General features: G+C 45.8%; 1 protein-coding gene across 8 annotated transcripts in view; it reads right to left on the bottom strand.

Moving 5' to 3' along the window:
• The window catches only part of NF1 (neurofibromin 1), a 2,143,703-nt gene that overhangs the window by 747,434 nt on the left and 1,374,368 nt on the right, over positions 1-21,901 (bottom strand). For all 8 annotated transcript variants that reach the window (XM_078679713.1, XM_078679719.1, XM_078679717.1 and 5 more), the window contains 2 exons: positions 15,001-15,159; positions 13,934-14,031 (listed from right to left, as the gene is read on the bottom strand). In XM_078679713.1, coding sequence (XP_078535839.1) covers positions 13,934-14,031; positions 15,001-15,159 — 257 coding nt within the window. The remainder of the gene's footprint in view (positions 1-13,933; positions 14,032-15,000; positions 15,160-21,901) is intronic.

The following is a 21,901-nucleotide window of genomic DNA, read 5'->3' as shown; positions in this document are numbered from 1 at the left end:
GCAAGGAGCACCGGTAAACAACTTTCGCTTAAAGACATTTGCTAATTAATTCACACACGCAAGGCCCCCTAGACTAGAGGGATTATGGGTCCCGTAGTCCTGCTGGCAGGAGTAGCAATCACCCGGAGGCCGGCATTAACGTGGACATTATACACAGTTTGTGTAAATGGAGCCCCGTGGACTTGTTACAAAGCCGACATCTGTTTATTTTAAGTGTTTATTTTACGTGTCTGCTCCTACGTGCATTTGGGAGCACAGTTTCATTTTCGCTCATCGTGTCTTTTTTCATTGATTAAACCGGGTAGTTCTTGTTCAGGTCAAGTTACGAGGCAATGTGGTTTGGGCAAATGTGCATTAATAATACTTGCAGCATGACATGTATTCTTTGCAGTTTCAACTTTTGCAGTTTCCATTATCCGATTTATTTTCGGAAGGGCAGCATGTTCTGAGAGTATTGGCGCCATAATTTTGACAAACATCCAGGCACCTCGGCTTGTTATTATGACATGTTATATTTCAGGCAGAAGGCATATACATTTTCTTTGTGCACATATCAGTTATCCTATTACGTTTGTTGGTTAAGCATGCTGACTGTGCATAATACTGTTATTTGTATTTAATAATTTGTTACACTTTATGTAATGTTATGACAAGCATGTATTACTAGTGATGTTATGTATCGCACAGTCTATTATCTATGTCTTTTTATGCCTGAAGGAGGGAGGAGGGCTATATATACCTGAAACTCGATGGCACCAATCTAGATCGATAAAGCCTGCTGCGCAAGCGAAACGCATCTCTTTCAATGCTGTGTCGTGGGCGACCTGACAATCAATAAATAAGCCCTATTCCTACATACCTGTTGTACGTGCCTCTTCTTCGTTGGAGCAGGGTTGTCTTTTTGGATACACATATATACACATACATAAATATATACATACATATACACAAATATACCTACATATATATATATATACATACATACAAGCTATGTATTCAATCCTAGAAACAGTAACTGTAAGCAGAGTGCAATCCCTACAAGTCTGCATAAGGACCAGCATACCATCTCATAATAAAAGCATCATGAAACGAGCACTGTGGCTTTTTGTTTCTTATAAACAGAAATGCAGATATAGCAACCATATCTGGCTAATCACTAGATGTAAACCTAAACAGTAGCTGCTGAACACCAAATTGAGAAGCTCTTGGCCGACATTTCCTAGAAGACCGATGCAGATGAATACAGCAAAAGTGTGACCAGCTTCATTCTGGCATAAGTCAACGGCTACATTTCTAATTATTGTTCGAAGAGACAACTCATCTTTTAGATATAATTAAATGTCTAACTTGAGCTTAATAAAAATAACAATTGCAAATAAAATGTTCTGACATTACAATTAGCACTTTTTGCAAGGAAACTGCTTGTGTTCAAAACAACTTTAGGCCAGGTAACTTCTCCAAGCAATATCAACATTTTGGATGCAGACAGAACATCTGGCTAGAGCTCTGTGGTTTCGATATTCAAGGTCAACACTCTTCACCACAGCACAAGCATGCGAAACCATGTGAGGTGACTAACACTGGGAATGGCCTCAATGGAGGCTTTACCAAAGGGCTTGAAACAAGTGGTGGTCCACATTTTGGTCAAGAGAGTGAGAAACCTGATGGAAAACGCCTAGGTCAATGCTACAATAGCCAACCCAAATCGCATGGGCAGGGTTGATACAGTACCTGCCACCTGGCTAGTACATGGCACCCACCTCCCTCTTTGAAAACCCAAATGACTAATAGCATATACCAAGGAAACTGTTGTTATGACCCCACCTTATATAATACAATGTTGTAGGCCCAAAATATGGGGCCAGCACACAGTTAAACATTACACAGGAAACTAATAGCACCTTAATAAATCTCGGGCTTTCCTATGTTTCTGCAACTTTGAAAAGACTAGAGTAACAAAAAAGAAATACTTTAATTATCCTAAAGAGGGCCAGGTAGTAATGCGTATCCCCCAACCCCACCCCGCTGTAGATGGTACACAATCAGGGCTGCACTGCACAAATACTTCTTGTGTTCAATAAAGCTGTATAGGCTGACATTTGGGTTTGTTATAATAGTTGTGTATAGTCATACCATAGTAGAATCCGGGAACAACTGATGTGGCTGAAACTCAGCGTGCCATCTGCAATTTTTTGTTTATTGATGGTGCCTGTCATGCTAGCTGTAGTATTCATTGTCAAAACTCGATAAATATGGTTAAAAATAAAAAAGAGGTAGGACTGCGTATTATTCAGAGCACTGCTATCTACAAAGACACGAATATATGCATTTACTGCCCATTAACTTTTTATTCTTCAGTAACACCTGCTAACAGACAGCCTTCTCCTAAGGAATAAGGCTGAAAGGATTCGGACAGCCTCGTTTTTGCAAGGAATCAGTCTTCAGCGTGGCAAGTGCTGCAAATTAATTTGTAGTTTATCTCTGTAGATTCAGAAGAAAATAAGTTACTTACCTATTGGAAGCTTTCATAGATTCACATGCTTGAATCATTCCACATCGTCCAGATGGGAGTGCCCGGTATATATCAAAATAGCAATGCAAAGCTATTACAAACTAGAAACTAGGCCCATTTCAGTTTTGTAACATATCCACCTCTTTTTGTAAAAGAGACCAAATAAAACACACAACCAATCAGATCAGCCTCATCCTCTAGAACCCTCCTGAGAAAACCTCAGACCGTCAGATTTTCATAGCAGTAGTGCCATAGGATAACCATAAAAAAAAAAAAAAAAGTTGAGCTTTCCCAGGGGGAGGAGGGTGGGTCGCATGTGAATCTATGAAAGCTTCCAAAACTGGAGAACTAAAGTTACAGGTAAGTAACTTATTTTCTTACTCCAGTATTGGGACTTTCATAGAATCGGAGTAGCTAGCACCTATGAGCACATTTTTTGTCCTGATCTTTTTTAACAATAGTACATAACCAAAGAAAAAATTAGAAAAAAGGACATAGTTTCCTCAATTTAGACTCTGTTCAGTATTAAGACAAGCATTTAGTATTAAGCGTAATCATACAGTAATTTCAAAGAATTAGCAGCAAAGCAATAGTTATTCTCAAAGCCTATACACAGACAGTATAGCCAGAAAAAAATATATTTATCAAAGAATGTGCGAGGATTTAGGAAAGAAAAGGAAGGAAGGATGAGACAGAGCTCACCGCTATTGAAGCAGGTTCCTCAGGACTGCTTGGACCACTGAAGTATCACTGTGCGTCGAAGAATCCAAGCAGTAATGTCTGGTAAAAGTATGGATACTCTTCAAGGTAGCTGCTTTGCAAATGTCCCGGATAGGTAACCCAGCAAAGAGGGCCTTAGAGGAAGAGACTGCCTTCGTGGAGTGAGCACGAACCTTTCCCTGGAGGGGTTTCCCAGCCAACTGATGACAGTACTGGATTGAGCAGGAAATCCAACATGCAATGCCTTGCTTAGATAGGGGAAAAACCTTACGAGGAGCCCCATAAGCCACAAAGAGACTTTCTAAAGTGTTTAGTTCTTTGGAGATCGAATTTCAAACAATGCCGAATGTCGACAGAGTTAAGTGATTTCTCAGCCGGTGTAGTAGGCTGAGGGAAAATAGTCTTAAGAACCAGGGGTTCATTCAGATGAAAGTCTGAAGGCACCTTAGGGATGAATTTGGGGTTAGTACGAAGTACCACTATCATTTTTTACCTGAAGAAAAGGTTCCTGGATAGCGAGTGCCTGCAATTCGCTAACCCTTCTTGCAGATGTTAGTGCCAAAAGAAGAGCCACCTTCCACAAAATAAATTTTAACTCTGCTTTATGGATAGGTTTGAAATAATGTTTCATAAGCTGAGCCAAGACCACATTAAGATGCCAGAGTGATGGAGGAGGTTTTATTGGAGGGAAAACTCTAAAAAGCCCTTTCATAAATTGCTTTATTATTTTCGCTGACTAGAGAGAAGGGCCTGAAGATGTTCTTCTGAAACGAGAGATGGCTGCGAGATGAACTTTAATGGATGCGTGAGCTAAGCTAGCCTTGGCCAAAGAAAGTATGTAAGGAAGAATCTCCGGAGCCGAAGAAGAGAAAGGATGAACTACCGATTCTTGGCACCAGAGACAGAACCTCTTCCACTTCATTCGGTATGTCTTGTTTGTGCTCTGAGCTCGAGCTTGAGCAATAATGTCTACACTCTGTGGACAGATTCAGGTTGAGAAACTGTGTTCAGGAGCCATGCCGACAATTGAAGAGATTTGGGATCCGGATGCAGCATTTGGCCCTGGGACATAGTCAGCAATGATAGGATAGGATCCAAGAGAATCAGTTGTTCCACCGACAGAAGAAGCTCTGTGTACCAATACTGGCGAGGCCAAGACGGTGCTATGAGGATCATCTTGCAGGGTTCTGCCTTCATCTTCATCAGAAGCCTTGGGAGAAGAGGAATGAGGGGGAAAGCGTAAACTAAGGCGCCTCACCCTGCCATCGAAAAAGAATTCCCCCAGGATCCCGGATGGTGATGACAGCTTGCGAAGTACCGGCATTTCTTTTTCTCTGGTGTCGAAAACAGATCTATGAAAGCTTGCCTCATAGCCAGAAGACGTTGTCCAGTGTATTCTGATCCAGCTCCCTCTCGTGGCAGACTGACTTTATTCTGCTTAGTTTATCTGCTGTCTCGTTGAGATTTTCCGAAAGATGCTCGGCTTTCCAGCGTAACCCTATGCAGGATCGCCCATTCCCAGATACTTTGAGCTTCTACAGACAACAGACGGGACCTCGAGCCACCCTGTTTGTTGACGTAATGCATGGCAGTGGTATTGTCTTTCCTGATAAGAACCAATGAGTTTCTGATCCTCGGGTGAAACGCCTGTTGGGCTAGGCGAATCGCTCTGCGCCAGCAGATTGATGTGCAGAGGACGATGATTCTATTGCCATCGGCCATTTATTTGAAGGTCCTGTAAGACCGCTCACCAACCCTCTAGAGATCTGTTGTAATTATCCGAGGAGCTGGGGTGGACATAAAAGAGAGACCTTGTGAAAGAGTAGAAAAAAGGAGAGACAAACGACACCATAAGGAACAGTGCAACACTGCAGAGTCCAAAGGCAGGAGCAGAAGAAAGAGCAGAGCCCGGAGCAGCAAACCCTGCCAGTCCATAGACAGCCTTCCCCCTGAAATGAAATGAAATGAAAAAAAGATTTATTAAGTGCTACAGCTGCCCTGAGGCGTCCAGGCGCTGAACTAAAAAAAGTGCCTTCCAGAGAAAAAAGCAAAAGAACAAGAACTAATTAGTCAAAAAGAAAAGTCTTAAGCTGTTTACGGAAGTTCAATAAATTGGAGTTAGTTCTCAAATGCAGGGGAAGAGTATTCCATAATTTGGAGGCATTATATGAGAAGGATCGAGCTCCTGCTCTCGCTTTCTGGATTCGGGGAGCCTTGGCCAAGAAAGCAGATTAAGAACGAAGAGTTTTATTGGGCAAATAAGGTGAGATCTGGGAATGGCTAATTTCTGGACCCGCTTTCCAAAAGGCCTGGTGAGCGATACACATAGATTTAAATTTGACTCTCTCCCTAATGGGGAGCCAGTGCAAAGCTCTTAACTCAGGCCTTATTGGGGTTCTGCGTGAAATTCCGAGCAGAGCTCGTGCCGCACAATTTTGAGTTCGTTGGAGTTTTTGCAGGCTGTACTCTGGCACCCCAAGGTATAAAGCATTACTGAAATCAAGTCGAGATTGAATAAGGCCCTGTATCACGATCTGCCTGGCCTCAGAAGGAAGGAGTGGAAGAATCTTCTTTATCATCCTAAGGAGGCCAAAGCAGGTTGCCGCCACCTTGGTAGCCTGTGTATTGAAGGTCAATGATTTATCCAACCATACCCCTAGGCTCTTGATGTTATCTCTGGGAGTGGGAGCTGTCCCCATGCTCGAAGGCCACATCAACTCCAGAGTGGACGGGGCTGCCGGGCCCAGGAGCATAAGCTCTATTTTATCTTCATTGAGCTTCAAACAGGAGTTCATCATCCAGCTCTTGACCTGCTCCAAGCATGTTGTTAAATTGGGTGAAGATTGGAGGCCACTCTTCTGCACAAGGGAGACCACTAGCTGGGTGTCGTCCGCATAAGAAATGATGTTAATACCATGCGGACAAACAATCCCAGCCAGCGGCCTCATATATGCATTGAAGAGCGTAGAGCTCAATGAAGAGCCTTGTGGCACTCCACAGCCCAGAGGCCTGCTTGACGAGACAGATATACCATCGAAGACCTGGAAAGTTCTGTCAGTTAGAAAAGACTTGAACCAGACCAGGGCTTCTCCCGATATACCCAGGTCGGCGAGGCGGCTTAAGAGGATTTTATGGTTTACCGTATCGAAAGCAGCACTCAGGTCGAGGAGGATCACTGCCACTGATCCCCCCCGATCTAGAATCCGCCTCGCCTCCTCTGTCACAGCCAGCAGGGCAGTCTCTGTCCCATGTTTGGGGCGGAAACCCGTCTGGGAAACATCAAGCAGATGGTTATCCTCGAGAAACTGAGTTAAGATGATGTTAATGTGTTTCTCGAGGATCTTGGCTACCCAGGGGAGCAAGGCGATCGTGCGATAGTTACTGGGGTTGCCCGGGTCAAGAGCTGGTTTCTTCAACAGTGCCCGTACCATGGCATGCTTCCATGCCAAAGGTACCGTCCCACTCAAGATGGAAGAGTTTAACAACTCCATAAGTGTGGGAAGAATGATTTTACTGCTCAAAACCAACGTACCTGGAGGAGCAGGGTCGCACGGGGAACCAGATTTTATTTGGTGTGCTAAGGTCTCAAGTGTTTCCAGATTCAGCACAGGGAAATGATCGAGCTTATTTTGACAAGGAGCTTCTGTATCTAAGACCAAATCAGAATTTTGGGAGGATAGTTCCACCACTGGGTCCGAGAAGGAGAGATAGATCGTGTTAATTTTCAAAAAGAAAAAGTCAACCAGCTCATTGTAATGAGAAAGTGAATTACAGTTACCAGCCGAATGAGCTGGAGGCCTTATCAGAGTTTTCACTATCTGATAAATCTCTTTAGGCTTAGACTTAGCCAGCGTTATCTTTTCATTGTAATAGGCTGATTGTATGGCTTTTATAACGGATTTATAGATCTTGATGGCTTCCCTATAGGTAGAGGTAAGGTCATAAGTCATACGCCATTTTCTCTCCAATCTCTTACAGAGACGTTTTTTATCCCTGAGCTCATCCGTGTACCAAGGTGCAGTTTTTTGTTGTCTTGTCGAACCAGAGGTACGAAAAGGGAGTACAGAGTCCAAAGAGGAGGTGATCCAATTATTACATAGGTTGTTGTTAGCAGACGGATCACAAGAGAGTGAAGGTCTAGTAGTAGTGAGGGTATTGGACCAATTATCTACATTAAGTTTGGACCAATTTCGGGTTTTACGAGGGATAGAGGTAGTGGATGGAGATTTATAAGTGGTCCAGGTGAACGGAATTAAAAAATGATCTGTCCAGGGTAAGGTAAGGTAATACTTTATTGTGCAGTTAATAAAAACCATTACAAAAACCATCAGCAGTAAAAAAGGAAAGTATTAAAAATATTTAGAGCAGCATAGATGATGGAGTTATTAGATTTAAGCTATGTTACAAAGTGCAATTTAAAAAAGGTTAAAAAGAACGGAGTGTCCGTCTGCCGTTTAGGTGCTCGTAACCTTCTAGGGAGAGGGTTTCTTTTGTCAGTCCCGGCCCTCGTTCCTATACAAAGTTAGGTATTGCAGTGCCTATTCCTTTTTGAAAGACTGGCTGGCCATTACCCTGAATATTCATAACTTTTAGTTATAGTATGCCAGTGGTTTAATTCAGTTTAAGTCTCTGAGCTGTCTTGATGTTTTGGCACTCGCAATATAGAGGGTGTGCTGTCCTTGTCCGTTTGTTCTTTCTTTGTGTTGAATCTGCTTTCTACAACTCCGAGGTATTTTATCAGTTGGCAAGCCATTTGAACTTCGTCGCCTCTGAAGCAAGCCAGAGTTGCTTGTCTACACGTCCTGATTCCTTTTTTTATGAGTAGGGGTCTCAGTAGGTTCCTGCGGTCTTGCTGCAGCTCTTTGCAGGTAGTGATGAGATGTACTATGTTTTCCTCGTGAGTTCCACGCAGGCGACAGTTTGCCGGTGTTGGGGGCCGCAGCCAAGGGGCCATATGGTCAGCTGAGGGTAATACTCCTAATCGTGATTTTAAGAATGATTCTTTTGTTTTTTTGGTGAAGCTGGTCAGAAGGTATGCCTGTGGTGTGAGTTTATTGTAGGTTTGTACTGTCAGCCAGCCATGTGTTCTCTCCGTTAGTGAGGCTTTGTCTTGTAAGAGGGATTCTTTCCTAACTGAATTGTTTACAGCTTTTTTGAAACCTGCCAGGCTCCCTTGCAGATCCCATAGTTGACTTGTTTTATTGCATCTTCTAGAAAGAGTCTTGCTGGGCAGTTGTCTTTGCTTTGTAGATCTTTCCAGAGGAGAGCGTTGAGGGTGTTTGCTTCCCCTCTGCTAATTTTGTGCCAGGTCTTAAGGTATGCTCCCTTACGGGCAAGCTCTTCCTTAACCAGCCCAAATTCGAGTCGAATCTGCGCCGGAGAAGTGTATCTCGGGAGGCCAAACATCATCCGCATTGCTCTTGTAATTACTCCTTCTAAGGTTCCGGTATCCCTGCCTCTCAATGCTTCGCTGCCGTATGTAATGGATGGTATCAGTTTGGCTTGTATCAGTTTTAGGAGTGGGGTGAAGCTTGGGCCAATGATCTTATTTTTCAGGTTCCTTAGCGATACAGCTGTCATTAAGCCTCTCTTTTTTATCTCCTCACATTGCGGTTTGAAGCTCCCTCTGTGGTCAATAGTCACTCCCAAGTAACGGTATTTGTTTGTGACTTCCAATTTATTTTATCCAGGTTCCAACTGAATGTTGGTTTCTTCTTGCGGTAGTTGAGACGCATGACTTTTGTTTTGCCAAAATTGATACTGAGTTTATTTGTTTTGGAGTGTTGTGCTGTGATGTCGAGGAGCCGCTGTAGGCCGATCGGAGTCCGGCTGATTAGCACCAAGTCATCAGCGTAAAATAAGTTAGACAATTGAGTGCCCCCCAGTTTTGGCGCATGTGAGTTGTTTTCATTTAGTGTGGTAGATAGATCGGCCATAAAGAGATTAAATAAGGTTGGCGCTAGCACACATCCTTGCTTTACTCCTGTGTTAGTTGGAATTTTCTTAGTTAAAAAATCACCGGTACCTAGTTTGACCTGGACCCATGTGTCGCTGTGCAGGAGGATTAGTTGGTTCAGTAATGTTGCTGGAATTTTCTTTCTCTCCAGTTTTTGCCACAGCAGATTTCTGTTTACGCGGTCAAAGGCAGAGCTGTAGTCAATAAAACACAGGTACAAGGGTTGTCTTCCTTCTAGAGCTGAGTCGATTAGGAGTGACAAGGCAAGGATGTTTGTGATCTGTCCAGGGGAGACAGCTAATGACACCACTTTAAGATGTTCACAGTTGCTGAAAATTGGGTCTAAAAGATGGCCTTTAACATGCGTTGGAGATAAAACACGTTGCTCCAGTTGGATGACAGCTAAACTGGCTGTCATCTCTGTGGCAACAGTATCTGAGATATTATCAAAATGAATGTTAAAATCTCCAAGTAATGTAAAATTTGAGGGAGATGTTACCAGGTCAGCCACTGCGGAGGGAAGGGCTGTTTGAAATTGTCTACTGGATCCAGGGGGACGTAGATAAGAATACCTGTGAAACTAGTCTTTGGGGAGAATTCAATAACAAAGGGCATACTTTCACAGTCAGCAATAGACTCCATCAAACAGCGACATAGGTAGGCATCCTTATAATTAATAACAAGGAACATGCGTAAAAAGCCATGATACACCTAACAGGCCCACCACCCCATCCAGAAATAAGGAAGGGGAGCCAGTCCCAAGACAGACGGAAACACAAACCTCCAAGCCACCCCAGCATAGAGGGCAACCACCCCCCAAGGAATAAGGGCAAGACCAAGCCAGATGACCCCTATTCAGAGGTAAGCAGAGGGGCTAGGACCCTAAGCAGCAACATGAAGGGAAGGGAGGGGAGAGGAGGACAGAGATTGAAGGTAAACCCCCCCCCAAACCTGGAATAACCAGAGCAGCAGGACACAGAAGCACCGTAACCCCATCCTCCAAGGAACCAAGAGGAGGAATGAACCGCTTTGTTACCGAAGGTAAGTAACTCGTACATCTGATAGAGACTACTAGCCGTAGATTTCTTCATTTAGAATAGATACCCTAGCAATACCCACGGGGAAGGAGGGTCTGCAAAAGGACCCCACCAGCCTGGATTGAACAGAAGGTCCCATAGGGGACCAGATCTGCGGGCCAGAAGAGAAACTTCATCCCCGCCAGGCAAGAGGAGCCCCCACAAGGGGAACTCCACCGACCCCCAGAGGGTGTATGAGGAAAGGGAGACTGAAGAGGCCCGTACCCTCACAGCAGAAGAACCAAGGGCAAGGCTAGAGAGGCCAAAGCACCTCTCTCTCTTACAATGCAACATAGCTTCCATCCAATCCCAAGAAAGGAAGAGGAGGAAGAAAAAGAAGCCGCCCAGAGAGCCCAAGGAAAAGAGGGAACGGAAGGAGAGCCCCCTCCAGAAGGAAGTCAACAGGCCAGCTAGAACAGCGCCAACAGTCATAAGCTGCCAAAGCAAGAAGAACAGCCCGGGGCCCCAGAAAGACCGGGCAGTCTACGCCTGACAAGGCAGCACCTAGAATCACCCCAGCCCTCAGGACAGGGGGAGGAAGGTGAGAAAATGCCTGGCCACAACACTTCGAGGGGCTGCGCACCCGACCTCAAGAAGCAAAAGCAACATACAGAAACGCCATGGAGAACCATCGCTCGAAGACGACCAGAACTCCCTAGCAGAGCGCAAATTATATAACAGCTACCACTACCCCACATAGGGTACATTAAGTTCCAAGATATGGGAACCCTCTTTGGAAGAACTTCCGCAGCAGAGGAAAAAACAAAAGGGCCACGGGGAAAAAGACCCCCGCAGAAGGCTTGACAAGCAGCTCAAGCAAAGCTGAAGGCCTAATCTTAATAATCCACATTTGTATAGCGCACAATCACCCGTTAGGGTCTCTAGGCGCAGGGGGCCGTCGGGAAGATTAAGCAAGCTATTGCCCAGAGTCGCATGGTGCTGGGCTAACCTGCCGCCGGAGACGGGGATCGAACCGTGATCCCCAGATTCCAGCGTCAGTCGCCCTGGCCGCGGCGCCACACCTCTCTCCAATCTCAGGGCCAAGTCTGCGTAACAACTCCAGAAAAAAACACACACATAGTCAACATAGGGCCATCCAGCAGCCAACAATGCCAAAGTCCCAAGGAGGACTCAATGTGTGTAAAATGTTATTGTATGTATACTTGTAAAGCGCACTATCACCTTTCAGGCATTCTGGCGCTGTATACCGCTGTGGAACCCTTCCTGGCTTTCCCTGTGAGATGCCCCCTACTGGGCACCCCCAAGGTGAAGCCAGGCATCCCAGCGCTTTCGGGGCCGTTGTGGAGATTAAGCAAGCTATTGCCCAGAGTTGCAGAGTGGGACCCATGATTAGAGTAGGCAACGAGGCGAGAATTATCGAGTCCGTGGACATTGAGCCCAAGACCCTGCCGCGTCGGTAATTGAACCCTGGTCCCAGGTCAGACCTCTGCATCAGGGTCTGCCGCTCCTAACCAGTGAGCCACACTTCTCCTTTCTGGCCACTTCAATGGCCAGAAAGCACACTCCACAGTCAGAACAAGCGGCCTAAGAAGGCCCAGAACCAGCCCAACTTAGCAGTCACTAAGGAGGGGAAGGAGGAGGAGGAGGAGGTGGAGGCGGAGGAGGAGGAGGAGGCCATCAAACAAGAACAATGACCTGCTCCCGATTATTTTCAAGGAACACGCCGTTTCGAAGCCAAGCATGGCGACGGAGGGCGACTGAGGAAGCCATGGCCCGGCCCAGCACCTCCGAGATGTCTAGAGCGGAGCGGAGAATAAACGCAGCTAGCTCCTGGCCATCCACAGCATGATGCCGTAAGTCCACCTGGACAGTCTCTTGGGAGGCTGCGGATCCCAGAGACTCAACCGAGTCTCACAAACAAGAGGAGGTCCTAGTGAAAACACACAAGTTGTAACAGGCCCGTTCACCTCGACGGCGAACATGTTGCGCCCCCAAGAATCCAGCCAGCGGGCCTCCCGGGACGGCGGAGTCAACAGTGGTGGCAGGGAGGGAAAGGCGGTCTGCAAAAGTGGACTGGCAGCAGAGGGGTGGCGGGAAAGGCACGCCGGGTCATGCGGCGCTGGAAGATGCCGGTGGAGAAGGTGCTGAGGCACCGGATCCCCTGAGGCGGGATGCCTCCAAGCCCAGTCAGGGAATAAAGGAGCGAACTCTCAAAGGGAAGTAAGACCTCCCTCCCAGAGTCCTGGTGGAGAACTTCCAAGCGATGGTCCGCCAGAAAGTGAGCAACCGGGTCACCCATGCGCAGAATGCCCACGGCCGTGGACACCGCGTGAGCAAAGGCCTTCGTAGGGTCCTGCGGGGCGACGGCTGCAAACTAAGTCGTCCGTCTCCGAAGATAAGCGGGACGGTCAAGGGTCAGACCTGGATACCTTACGGCGACCAGTCTCTGGGGAGGACGACACCAATATACAGCCTGCCTCCGGAGAAGACTGAGCTTCCGAAGACTAGGTGCCCCGGAGGAACTGCACCTCAAAAGCACCAAATCCTTCAAGCCTGGATCCGAACCAGTCGGTGCCGGGGCTGAAGCCGTGGTTGGCACCGCGGAGGGCCCCGCGCAAAGCAAGGGATCTGCCGACGTACCAGGGGGGGGGGGGGGGGAGGAGGAGGTGGTGGAGGAGGAGGAGACGCCAGCGAGGCCTGGAAAGCCACCACGTAGGTCTGCATCTGGACTCTCGACGCCCCAGCTCCGGGAAACGGTGGATAGGACGACACGCAGGCTGCATCACCCGTGGAGAGCCCACGCCCCCGGCAGGCCAGAAACCAGCCCCTGGGGACAAACTGCGACACTTCCCCACCCGAAAGCGATGCACGCGTGACATCGGAGAAGGGCGTGGACAACTACCATGGACGTATCTGAAGCCGTCCGCCGAAGCAGACCGAGGGGAGGACGTCGACCTGGAGAGACACGCCGAGAGAAGTTTCATCCGGTGCTCCAGCCGCGACTTCGGCTTCAACTGTTGGTACACTGCAAAATCAGTGGTGCCGTGATCCTCCCCCAAACACCAAATACAAATGAGGTGAGGGTCCGTCGCCGACATAAGACGCCCACATGACATGCAAGTCTTGAAGCCCGAAGGCATTCGCACACTGTTCCACAAAAAGAAGAGACAATGGAAGGAAAAAGAGGGCCCAAACAGATCAGTAGCAAGGACCGGATCCGCTTTGCACATGGAAAAGGAAAAAACTGACAAAGGCGTGCCGGGTTGGGTTTTATTTGACTTCGCTGACGTCACGTACGAGGACGACGCCTGGGTGGAGTTGCCTGGTGTCGCACCGCCCCCGGCGAGCAGGGACGCTGTGGCTAAAGTTTTCCAGATTCAGTCTCACGCCTGGGGATAATTCTACGTGAAGGAATCTGCGACTAGTAGTCTCTATCAGATGAACAGTACCATGACTGGGGTTTGTGTTCAATCTTTTTGAAGTCTTGATCATGAGATTCCTTTATAATTTAGCAAACCCATTAAAAAAATATATTCAGTACGGAAATTATATATGAAGAAGCAAATGGGGTTACTATTTAGTAAAGTTATAGGTTCACTGCTTCCAAGCCTAGTTGGGTCAACAAACAGGTTATCCTCTAAATTATGAAAAGCTTGAAAAAGCTTAAGATAACATGCTTAAAATAACAGTGAATTATTTTACTCTTACCTTCGAGCTGCTTCAACATTATTCCTGACAAAGTCATTGAAAGGCCGCATGTGTTCTTCTTTTGTAAACAGAACGTGGTTGGCAATACTTTGAAGGATCTAAAAAAAAGATATATATATATATATATATATATATATGTATACACACACAATTTCAATATGTTGAGACATGCAGTTTTAGTTTTTGGTTTGAATAATGAATATTGCACATTCAAAACTATTTTACGTAAGAAGTCAACAGTGTAAAGGGTGATTGGCACACTAAGGAACTGTGAAATTGCACATGTCATCTCTATAAACAACACTGCATTACAGGACTACTTTCATCGCATAAACAGAAACCAAACGAACCAAGCACACTATTTATCATCAGTCATGGACAAAAACATACTGATTTCCTCTGAAGATAATACAAAGTTTTCCATTGCCTATCATCTCAGTTAATTTGTGCATCCTCAAGTAAATAACTCTGAAGAAGGTGAGCCATTTGTAGTTTAGTGTTGGGTATTAACTGCGCAACGCACAAACTTATAAAGCTTGGGACTCATCATATTATAACCATGTTCAGAACATTGAAGTGGTAAAACAAATACTAAAGACTACCATAAAAACTGGATTTTCAAATAGCAGATCACTGTGCAGAATTACTGTCTTCAATCGAAAAAGACTCACACAGATAAAAAGAAATTCTCAAAACTAGGCAGATCCTCACTGGCAGACTTTGCCTCGTAAAAAAGTAATCAACTGAGATTTGGCCTGTAAACCCTTCATGGCGGAATGTGTGCTAGGAAGGGAATGGGCAAGTGATGTACCCTCTGCATAAACTAGTTCTGCAAAACTTGCCACTTGCCATTAAATCATTCTCAAAATGTAAACCACAAATACAAAAACTCAGATATTGCTCCGTAAGACTTATTCTGTTGGGGCAATTGACACAAAAAATTGATACAAAACTGTGTTTTTCAAGAACACAGACTAATGTCTGGGGGATTCGACATTGAATGAGATGTTCTGAAGACAATAGATATGTTTCCCATATTTTAAAATCAATCCAATGCCCTCTTTCACCTTTGACATAAGCTTTAGTCCTCGTTCAATTCTAGGTGGTGGCTTCTTCTCCAGAATCCCTGCTTCATAGGGGGAAACTATTGCAGGATTAATGAATCGTAGGAACATGGCACTTCCAACTGCACCAATGCTGTTTTGCGGAAACCTCTGGCTGACAACCTACAAAATAAAAATTGATAAAACACATTTTTAAAAAGTCACTGTCTATAAAGTGTTTAAATATCCTGTTCAGAAAAGCATACAGTGTAAATTCACGCAAAGTTAGTATTTGTAAAAGATACGCTGCAGACAAACCTTTCTGCTTATTGAGACTTAAAAGAAGACGATATATGCCAGAGAAAAACTATTTCTTAAAGGAACACAGGGTTTTATTAATGGACAGCTACAATGTATCCCTTCTATCTACTAAAGTTTGGTATTTCTAAAAAATCTCCCACAGACACACGAGAGGTTGTGAATAATGCTGCTACTATCATCAAATGTTATAAAAAAATACACACAGGTCAGATTCACTACTGAGCACTATAACTGGAATAGGTGGACAATCTGCAGTGAATAAATTACAAGACAGGTGGTAATAGTTTGATTTGCCGACTATATTATTTTTTTTTTTACAAAATTAACTGTGTTACTTTTAAGGCAATAACATTACCTCATTGAAACTTTCTTTATTGCAGATTTAAAATGGTTTCAAACGTTCACACAGCAATAGCCTCACAACCTGGATGATGGTGCACATAGAAGTTGTGCAATAAAGTTGAGGTTACATTTTTTAACATTGTCTTATGGCCAAGTAGGAAAGTATTTCAGGGGAAAACAGAAGTCAAAGCCATTTTAAAATTTCTAAACGTTGAATATCAAAATCATGCCAACTATTCCTAAACAGGCTAAACACAGAATGGAAACTCGAGCACCGTAGTGCTGGCTGAACGGAACACATCTAGCTTGGGAAACAAGTCAAGTTCCATACTTGGAGTTCCACTGGCATTGGGGTGCCATAATGTTATTTGGCAACAATTTATTTTTTAAGTGGTCAAGGCTTGTGACAGATGTTTGGATAGATATATGTTTAGTCTCTGAGAATTTGAAAAGGACTTCAAGAAACATTCAGCTCTTCTCTTTCTGACAGAACTTTTTTTTAAAGTCGTGGATCAATGTAAACGATCTAAACAGGTGCTGGTCCTTCAGTAGCAAAGATGGTATAGAAGAGTAAAAGAAAGTGATCACGTGGATTTAATAAGGCTTGCTGAATTCTTGACCTGTTGTGTCATCTTTCGATGTACGAAGGAGCAATTACTTAATGAAAGAGTTACTTACCTTCGGGAACAATGTATCTGGTAGAGACATAGTCCAGTCGCAGATTCCTTAACTTAGAATATCCCCAGGCGTCAGACTAGATCTGGAAAACTTTCCGCAGCAGCACCTCTGCGCGCCGCACGGCTCTGCCCTGACGTCGTCCACGACCGGGACGTCAGCAGAGCCATATATGCCCCTCCCGGCACTCTGACATCAGTTTTCGTCGGAGAAACGTTTCCGCTCCACAACGCGAAGCCACCACCAAAAAACTGTTAGAATAAGGGAAGTGGGAAAAAATGATGAATAGACATGGAATGGTGAAAAACAGCACCATAAAGGACAGCGCCAGGCACTGTATATTGCAAACTAGTAAAGGGTAAGAGCAGAGCACCGCTCTGAGAAGCAACCCCTCCAAAAAAATGAAGGCCAACCACCCTTGGAGGTAATGAAGATGTAAACAACATCATGGCAGATGACAAAGTCTGCAACCTTAATAAATAACTGTGAGGGATCTAAAGTCCGGAACACTGGATCCAGGACAATTAACAACAAAACGTCACCAGAAAGCCGTTGTATCCCCAACAAGAGACCTATAAATGTGGCAGAGCCAATAGACTTCAAACCAATGGAGTACAGGGGTGGAAAAGTCGAGAGCGGGGTGGGAAAAAACACGAATAGAACCCACAATGTACAACCCCGAGCATAGAGTTGGAAAGGATACATGACACATGAGCATACCATCCAATTACTAGCCTGGGTGGAGTAGAGCCATGAAAACAGAATGAGTATCAGCATACTGTGTTGGAGTGAAGCGAAAGCATCACCCTGCAGAAGGATCAAACAACCCAGAGGGAGGCGAGCGTAGAAAGTCCAAACTGAAAAGGTCCTCGCAGAACAGGGAGGATGGGCTAGCGTTAAGGAATCGGCGGCTAGACTATGTCTCTACCAGATACATTGTTACCGAAGGTAAGTAACTTGTTCATCTGATAGAGACGTCTAGCCGCAGATTCCTCAACTTAGAATAGATACAAAAGCCATACCCATAGAGGAGGCGGGTCTGCGACTGAACCCCATGAAGTTGCCGAGGCAACATAGCCATCAACAAGGAGTCGACCCACGGTGAGGATCGCAAACCAGCGCAGCCACACCAGGCCATGAAGCTCAAACAGAAAAAAACATCAGGAGGCAAAGGCACCACAAGCCGTCAAGAACAGCATGAAAACCCCGGTATGAATACCGGGTGAAAAAAGAAAACATACCCTAGATATGTTGATTTGAAAGGGAAAGTTGAGGACTTCGCAAGAAGTGGAACTGAACCCAGGGACTGATGGATTCGCAGCCTCTGACGTGCTGACCGTGAATAAAATCCAGAGGGAAGACAACTGGTATGACAGAGTCAACACATGCTGGTCCAGTATGCACAACAGTGGAAAAACACAGTTCATTCCTGTACCAGCCAAATACGTAGGACAGTATTGGCAGGATGCCGATCGATGGACAGAAAGTGCCAGTAGTGGTAGAAATAGAAGAGATGCCGTTGGAGAGTCACTCTGTTATGAGGCATGTGAAAGAGCTGACAGCAACCATCAGAAGCACCCAAAACAGGACCACAGTAAGAATGATAGTCGATTGGAAAACTGGACGAAACAGAAGCATACCGTGCAGACGGTAGAAGCACATGAAGCAGAACAAGAACCCTCCTGTAGGGTTGCGTGAGCAGCCAAAGAAGCAATAGCAAGAAGGCAACCAGCAGAAAGGGGCAACAAGCAAGCTGGACATCCACATAAGGGTACTTATGCGAGCAGACCGAGTCAATGATCACGGACACCGAATGAAGGAATGGTGACAGCATGATTTTGCTGAGTAACAGCACAGCAGACATGGTGTTCTGTATCATATTAGGACACTATTGTAAGTTTCCCGATTCATGCCCTTATATAGGTATAAATCACCATATCCTTATATAGGCATAGAAATGATAACCATATTAGGCATAGCTCAAGCAGTCCACATACGGCAGGGCTACTTCCACTAGTTCAGAAAATCCACAACTATTTCTTGGAAAAACCCGCCTTCAGCAGTCAGGGACTTCCCCTTGCTTGAGTATTGATTTATCCAAGAACTCATGGAGTTTTCAAAGAACTGAGACTCTTTGATGACGTTATTATGTCCAACTGTACATCAAACTCTGCACCTTCAAGGTATAAATATGCCCACACTGGCCCAAGCAAACACACGGTGGTTTGGAGCGGTTCGACTATCTACTTGCCCGGCGCGCCCTGCTACAGCAAGTGCCGAAGGAAGCCGACCCTCCAGCAGACACACTGAAAGAGACGCTGACGTTTCTCCTACCGAGAAATCCAGCTCCAGTGTTTCCAAGCTACCCTTGCGGGTTGTTGAGACATCGAGTCCCAAGACCAGCCTTCTCCATTCTAAACTAAGGTACAGAGCTGATTAGACCCTTAGAGAAATCTTGGGCAGATTCTTGGCAAAAGAATACTACATTTATGCTACACCTCACTTACTTCCTCCCTCATACTGAGCTTAGGTTAGGTACACCGGGGTAGGCGTATTTTAGAAGCACCAGTTTAGTACTTTCAGCCTCTTATTTATGTATGTATTTAAATATGGTTTAGGAACCATACAATGCTCTTACAGTATTATTTTATTCTACTATTTATACTGTATGCATTATATTTTACAACCAGTGTTACGATTGTAGCAGATCATTTCTTATGCTTGAGAAAGAAGACTGTTCAATAAATCCTTTTATTGAAAACGCCCGTCTATTTCTCTGCACCTCTGGTGAAACGAAGCATGCACGATTGACTGAGTGAAATATCTATCTATTGTTTCCACGACTCTGAAGAGACGTTTTATTTTGGGGAAACAAAGTTGTCATGTTTATGCGGTTGTCAGAGACTAATCCCTTCTTGTGAATTCGAGAAAGTTTCTAGTGACCTCTGAGCTAGCTGGCACACACAATTAAGTCTAGTATATTCGATAGAGACCTAGTCAACCTCAGTCCTACGTCTAATCTATAGGATATATTATTCCAATGCGCAGAGCCCATTGGGAATATAGGAACTACACTACAATAGAGGCAAAGAAATGTGCCCAGAAATTAAGCGTAACACAGAGGACGCGAAAAGTAGCAACAGTCATGATGAAGCAGAAATGGATAGAACAATTTCTAGACTAGTAAGCCACATTAGCCCCTCACCCGGGAAGAGCAACGGTCTCCTGCAAGATAGAGGAGACGGATCTAGACACAACAGTTGGAAACAGTCAGGACCAATTGAATGGTCTAAGGTCTCAGGAAGCGAGTATCCTAAAGAGAACAATCCCCTTGAGAGTGGTACAGTAGGAATCCAAGCAGAAGTGTGTAAAACACCTGTGCGGAAAGCAAAGTAAGGAAGTGTCAACATCCACCCAGGTAGAGCAGACTCTGCCCTTAGATAAGAAACTGAAAACCACGAAGATTTCAAATAAATTGAAAATCCCAATGCCAAAAGAATCATCAGAGACGACAAGCGAACAGCCCAAGCAAAAGGAAGGTAGAATGGCAACACGTATGCAACAATGGGAAAGAGCTGAGCCAGAAAGTGATTTACGTAGTAGAGAAAGGACACGGACAGATAGTCAGTCAAGGGAAAGAATACAAAGCGGGAAGCAGCCGGTTCTAGAGCAGGCACCGGAAGAATTCAACGGAGCCGAAACTGCCACATCAAACTGTAAAAATAACAACCATCTCTCTGACAGGGTCAAACATCACGAGGTATCCTCAGCCCAAGAAACCAGGGCTATGGCATCAAAGGAGACAGACACTATACTATTTGTCCCCGAATATAAATCCAGAGGAAGAGTGGACACCTTAAACAGAGGAAACATATTAAAACTCGTCCACTCAATCAAGGGACTGGAAGACATCAACTCAACAGATTTGCTTGCAATCGAATTCCAATCTACATGTGACCCACATATCCATAAACGACAAAGACAACATGGATACCAAATGAGTTGGTTGATCGAATCCTAGGAGAAATTAACACATTTTCTCAGTGGGGAATAAAACTGGAATTAGGAAAAAGATTAGGCTACCCAACACCCTTTCTAGAGGAAAGCAAAAAACAAAATTTTCATACAGTAACATCTATTCTAAAAGGAGCTCTTATCCAGTCACCAGGGCCTCACGTAAAGCTCCCATACACTAAAACCGTAATAACAATCAATCAATCACTGCATTTCTAAAGCGCGCTACATACCCGTGAGGGTCTCAAGGCGCTGGGGGTGGGGCGCAACTGATCGAAGAGCCAGGTCTTGAGAAGTCTTCTGAAGGCTGGCAGGTCCTGAGTCTGTCGTAGGCTGGTAGGGAGAGCGTTCCAGATCTTGGCGGCGAGGTAGGAGAAGGATCTGCCGCCGCCGGTGGTTTTCCCGATACGAGGAACTGTGGCGAGGTTGGCTGAGCGGAGGCTTCGGGTGGGGGTGTGGAAGCTGAGTCGGTTGTTGAGGTATGTGGGTCCGGTGTTGTGTAGTGCTTTGTGTGTGTGGATGAGGAGTTTGAAGGTGATCCTCTTGTTGACGGGGAGCCAGTGCAGGCCTCACAGGTGGGGTGTGATGTGGCTGCGTCGGGGGACGTTGAGCATCAGTCGTGCCGAGGCGTTCTGGATTCGTTGTAGTCGTCTCAGGAGCTTGGTTGTTGTTCCTGAGTAGAGGGCGTTCCCATAGTCGAGTCTGCTGGTGATGAGGGCCTGGGTGACGGTTTTTCTCATGTCGGGAGGGATCCATTTGAAGATCCTGCGGAGCATTCGGAGGGTGTTGAAGCAGGACACGGAGACGGCGTGGACTTGCCTAGTCAAGGAGAGGGTGAGTCGAGAATGACCCCCAGGTTGCGTGCGTGGTGGTGTGGGTTCCGGGGCTGTGCCTAGCGATGTGGGCCACCAAGAGTCGTCCCAGGCTGATGGGGTGGGTCCGAGAATGAGGACCTCCATCTTGTCTGAATTCAGCTTCAGTCTGCTGTCCTTCATCCAGTCGGCTACGGCCTTCATTCCTCTGTGGAGGTTGGCTTTGGTGGTGTGGGGGTCTTCGGTGAGGGATATGATCAGCTGGGTGTCGTCGGCGTAGGAGATGATGTTGAGGTTATGTTGTCGTGCGACGTGGGCGAGTGTTGCATGTAGATATTGAACAGCGTCGGGCTGAGGTAGGATCCCTGTGGGACGCCGCAGATGATCTCGGTGGTTTTTGAGCGGAAGGGTGGGAGGCGGACACTCTGGGTTCTGCCGGAGAGGAAGGATGTGGTCCAGACCAGGGCCTTCTCTTGAATTCCGGCGTCATGGAGGGTGCGGTGGCAGACTGTGTCAAAGGCTGCTGATAGGTCCAGGAGGATGAGGGCGGCTGTTTCTCCTTTGTCCATCAGGATCCTGATGACGTCAGTGGCGGCGATGAGGGCGGTCTCGGTGCTGTGGTTGCTGCGAAAACCGGATTGGGAAGGGTCCAGGATGTTGTTGTCTTCGAGGTAGTGGGTTAGCTGTTTGTTGACAATCTTCTCTGTCACTTTTGCCGGGAAAGGGAGCAGGGAGATGGGCCGGAAGCTCTTGAGGTCCTT

The sequence above is a fragment of the Lissotriton helveticus genome, chromosome 3_1, assembly GCF_964261635.1.
Source record: "Lissotriton helveticus chromosome 3_1, aLisHel1.1, whole genome shotgun sequence".
Taxonomy (NCBI): domain Eukaryota; kingdom Metazoa; phylum Chordata; class Amphibia; order Caudata; family Salamandridae; genus Lissotriton; species Lissotriton helveticus.
Note: the sequence above shows the minus strand (reverse complement) of the source record. Positions and strands in the feature narration are given on the sequence as shown.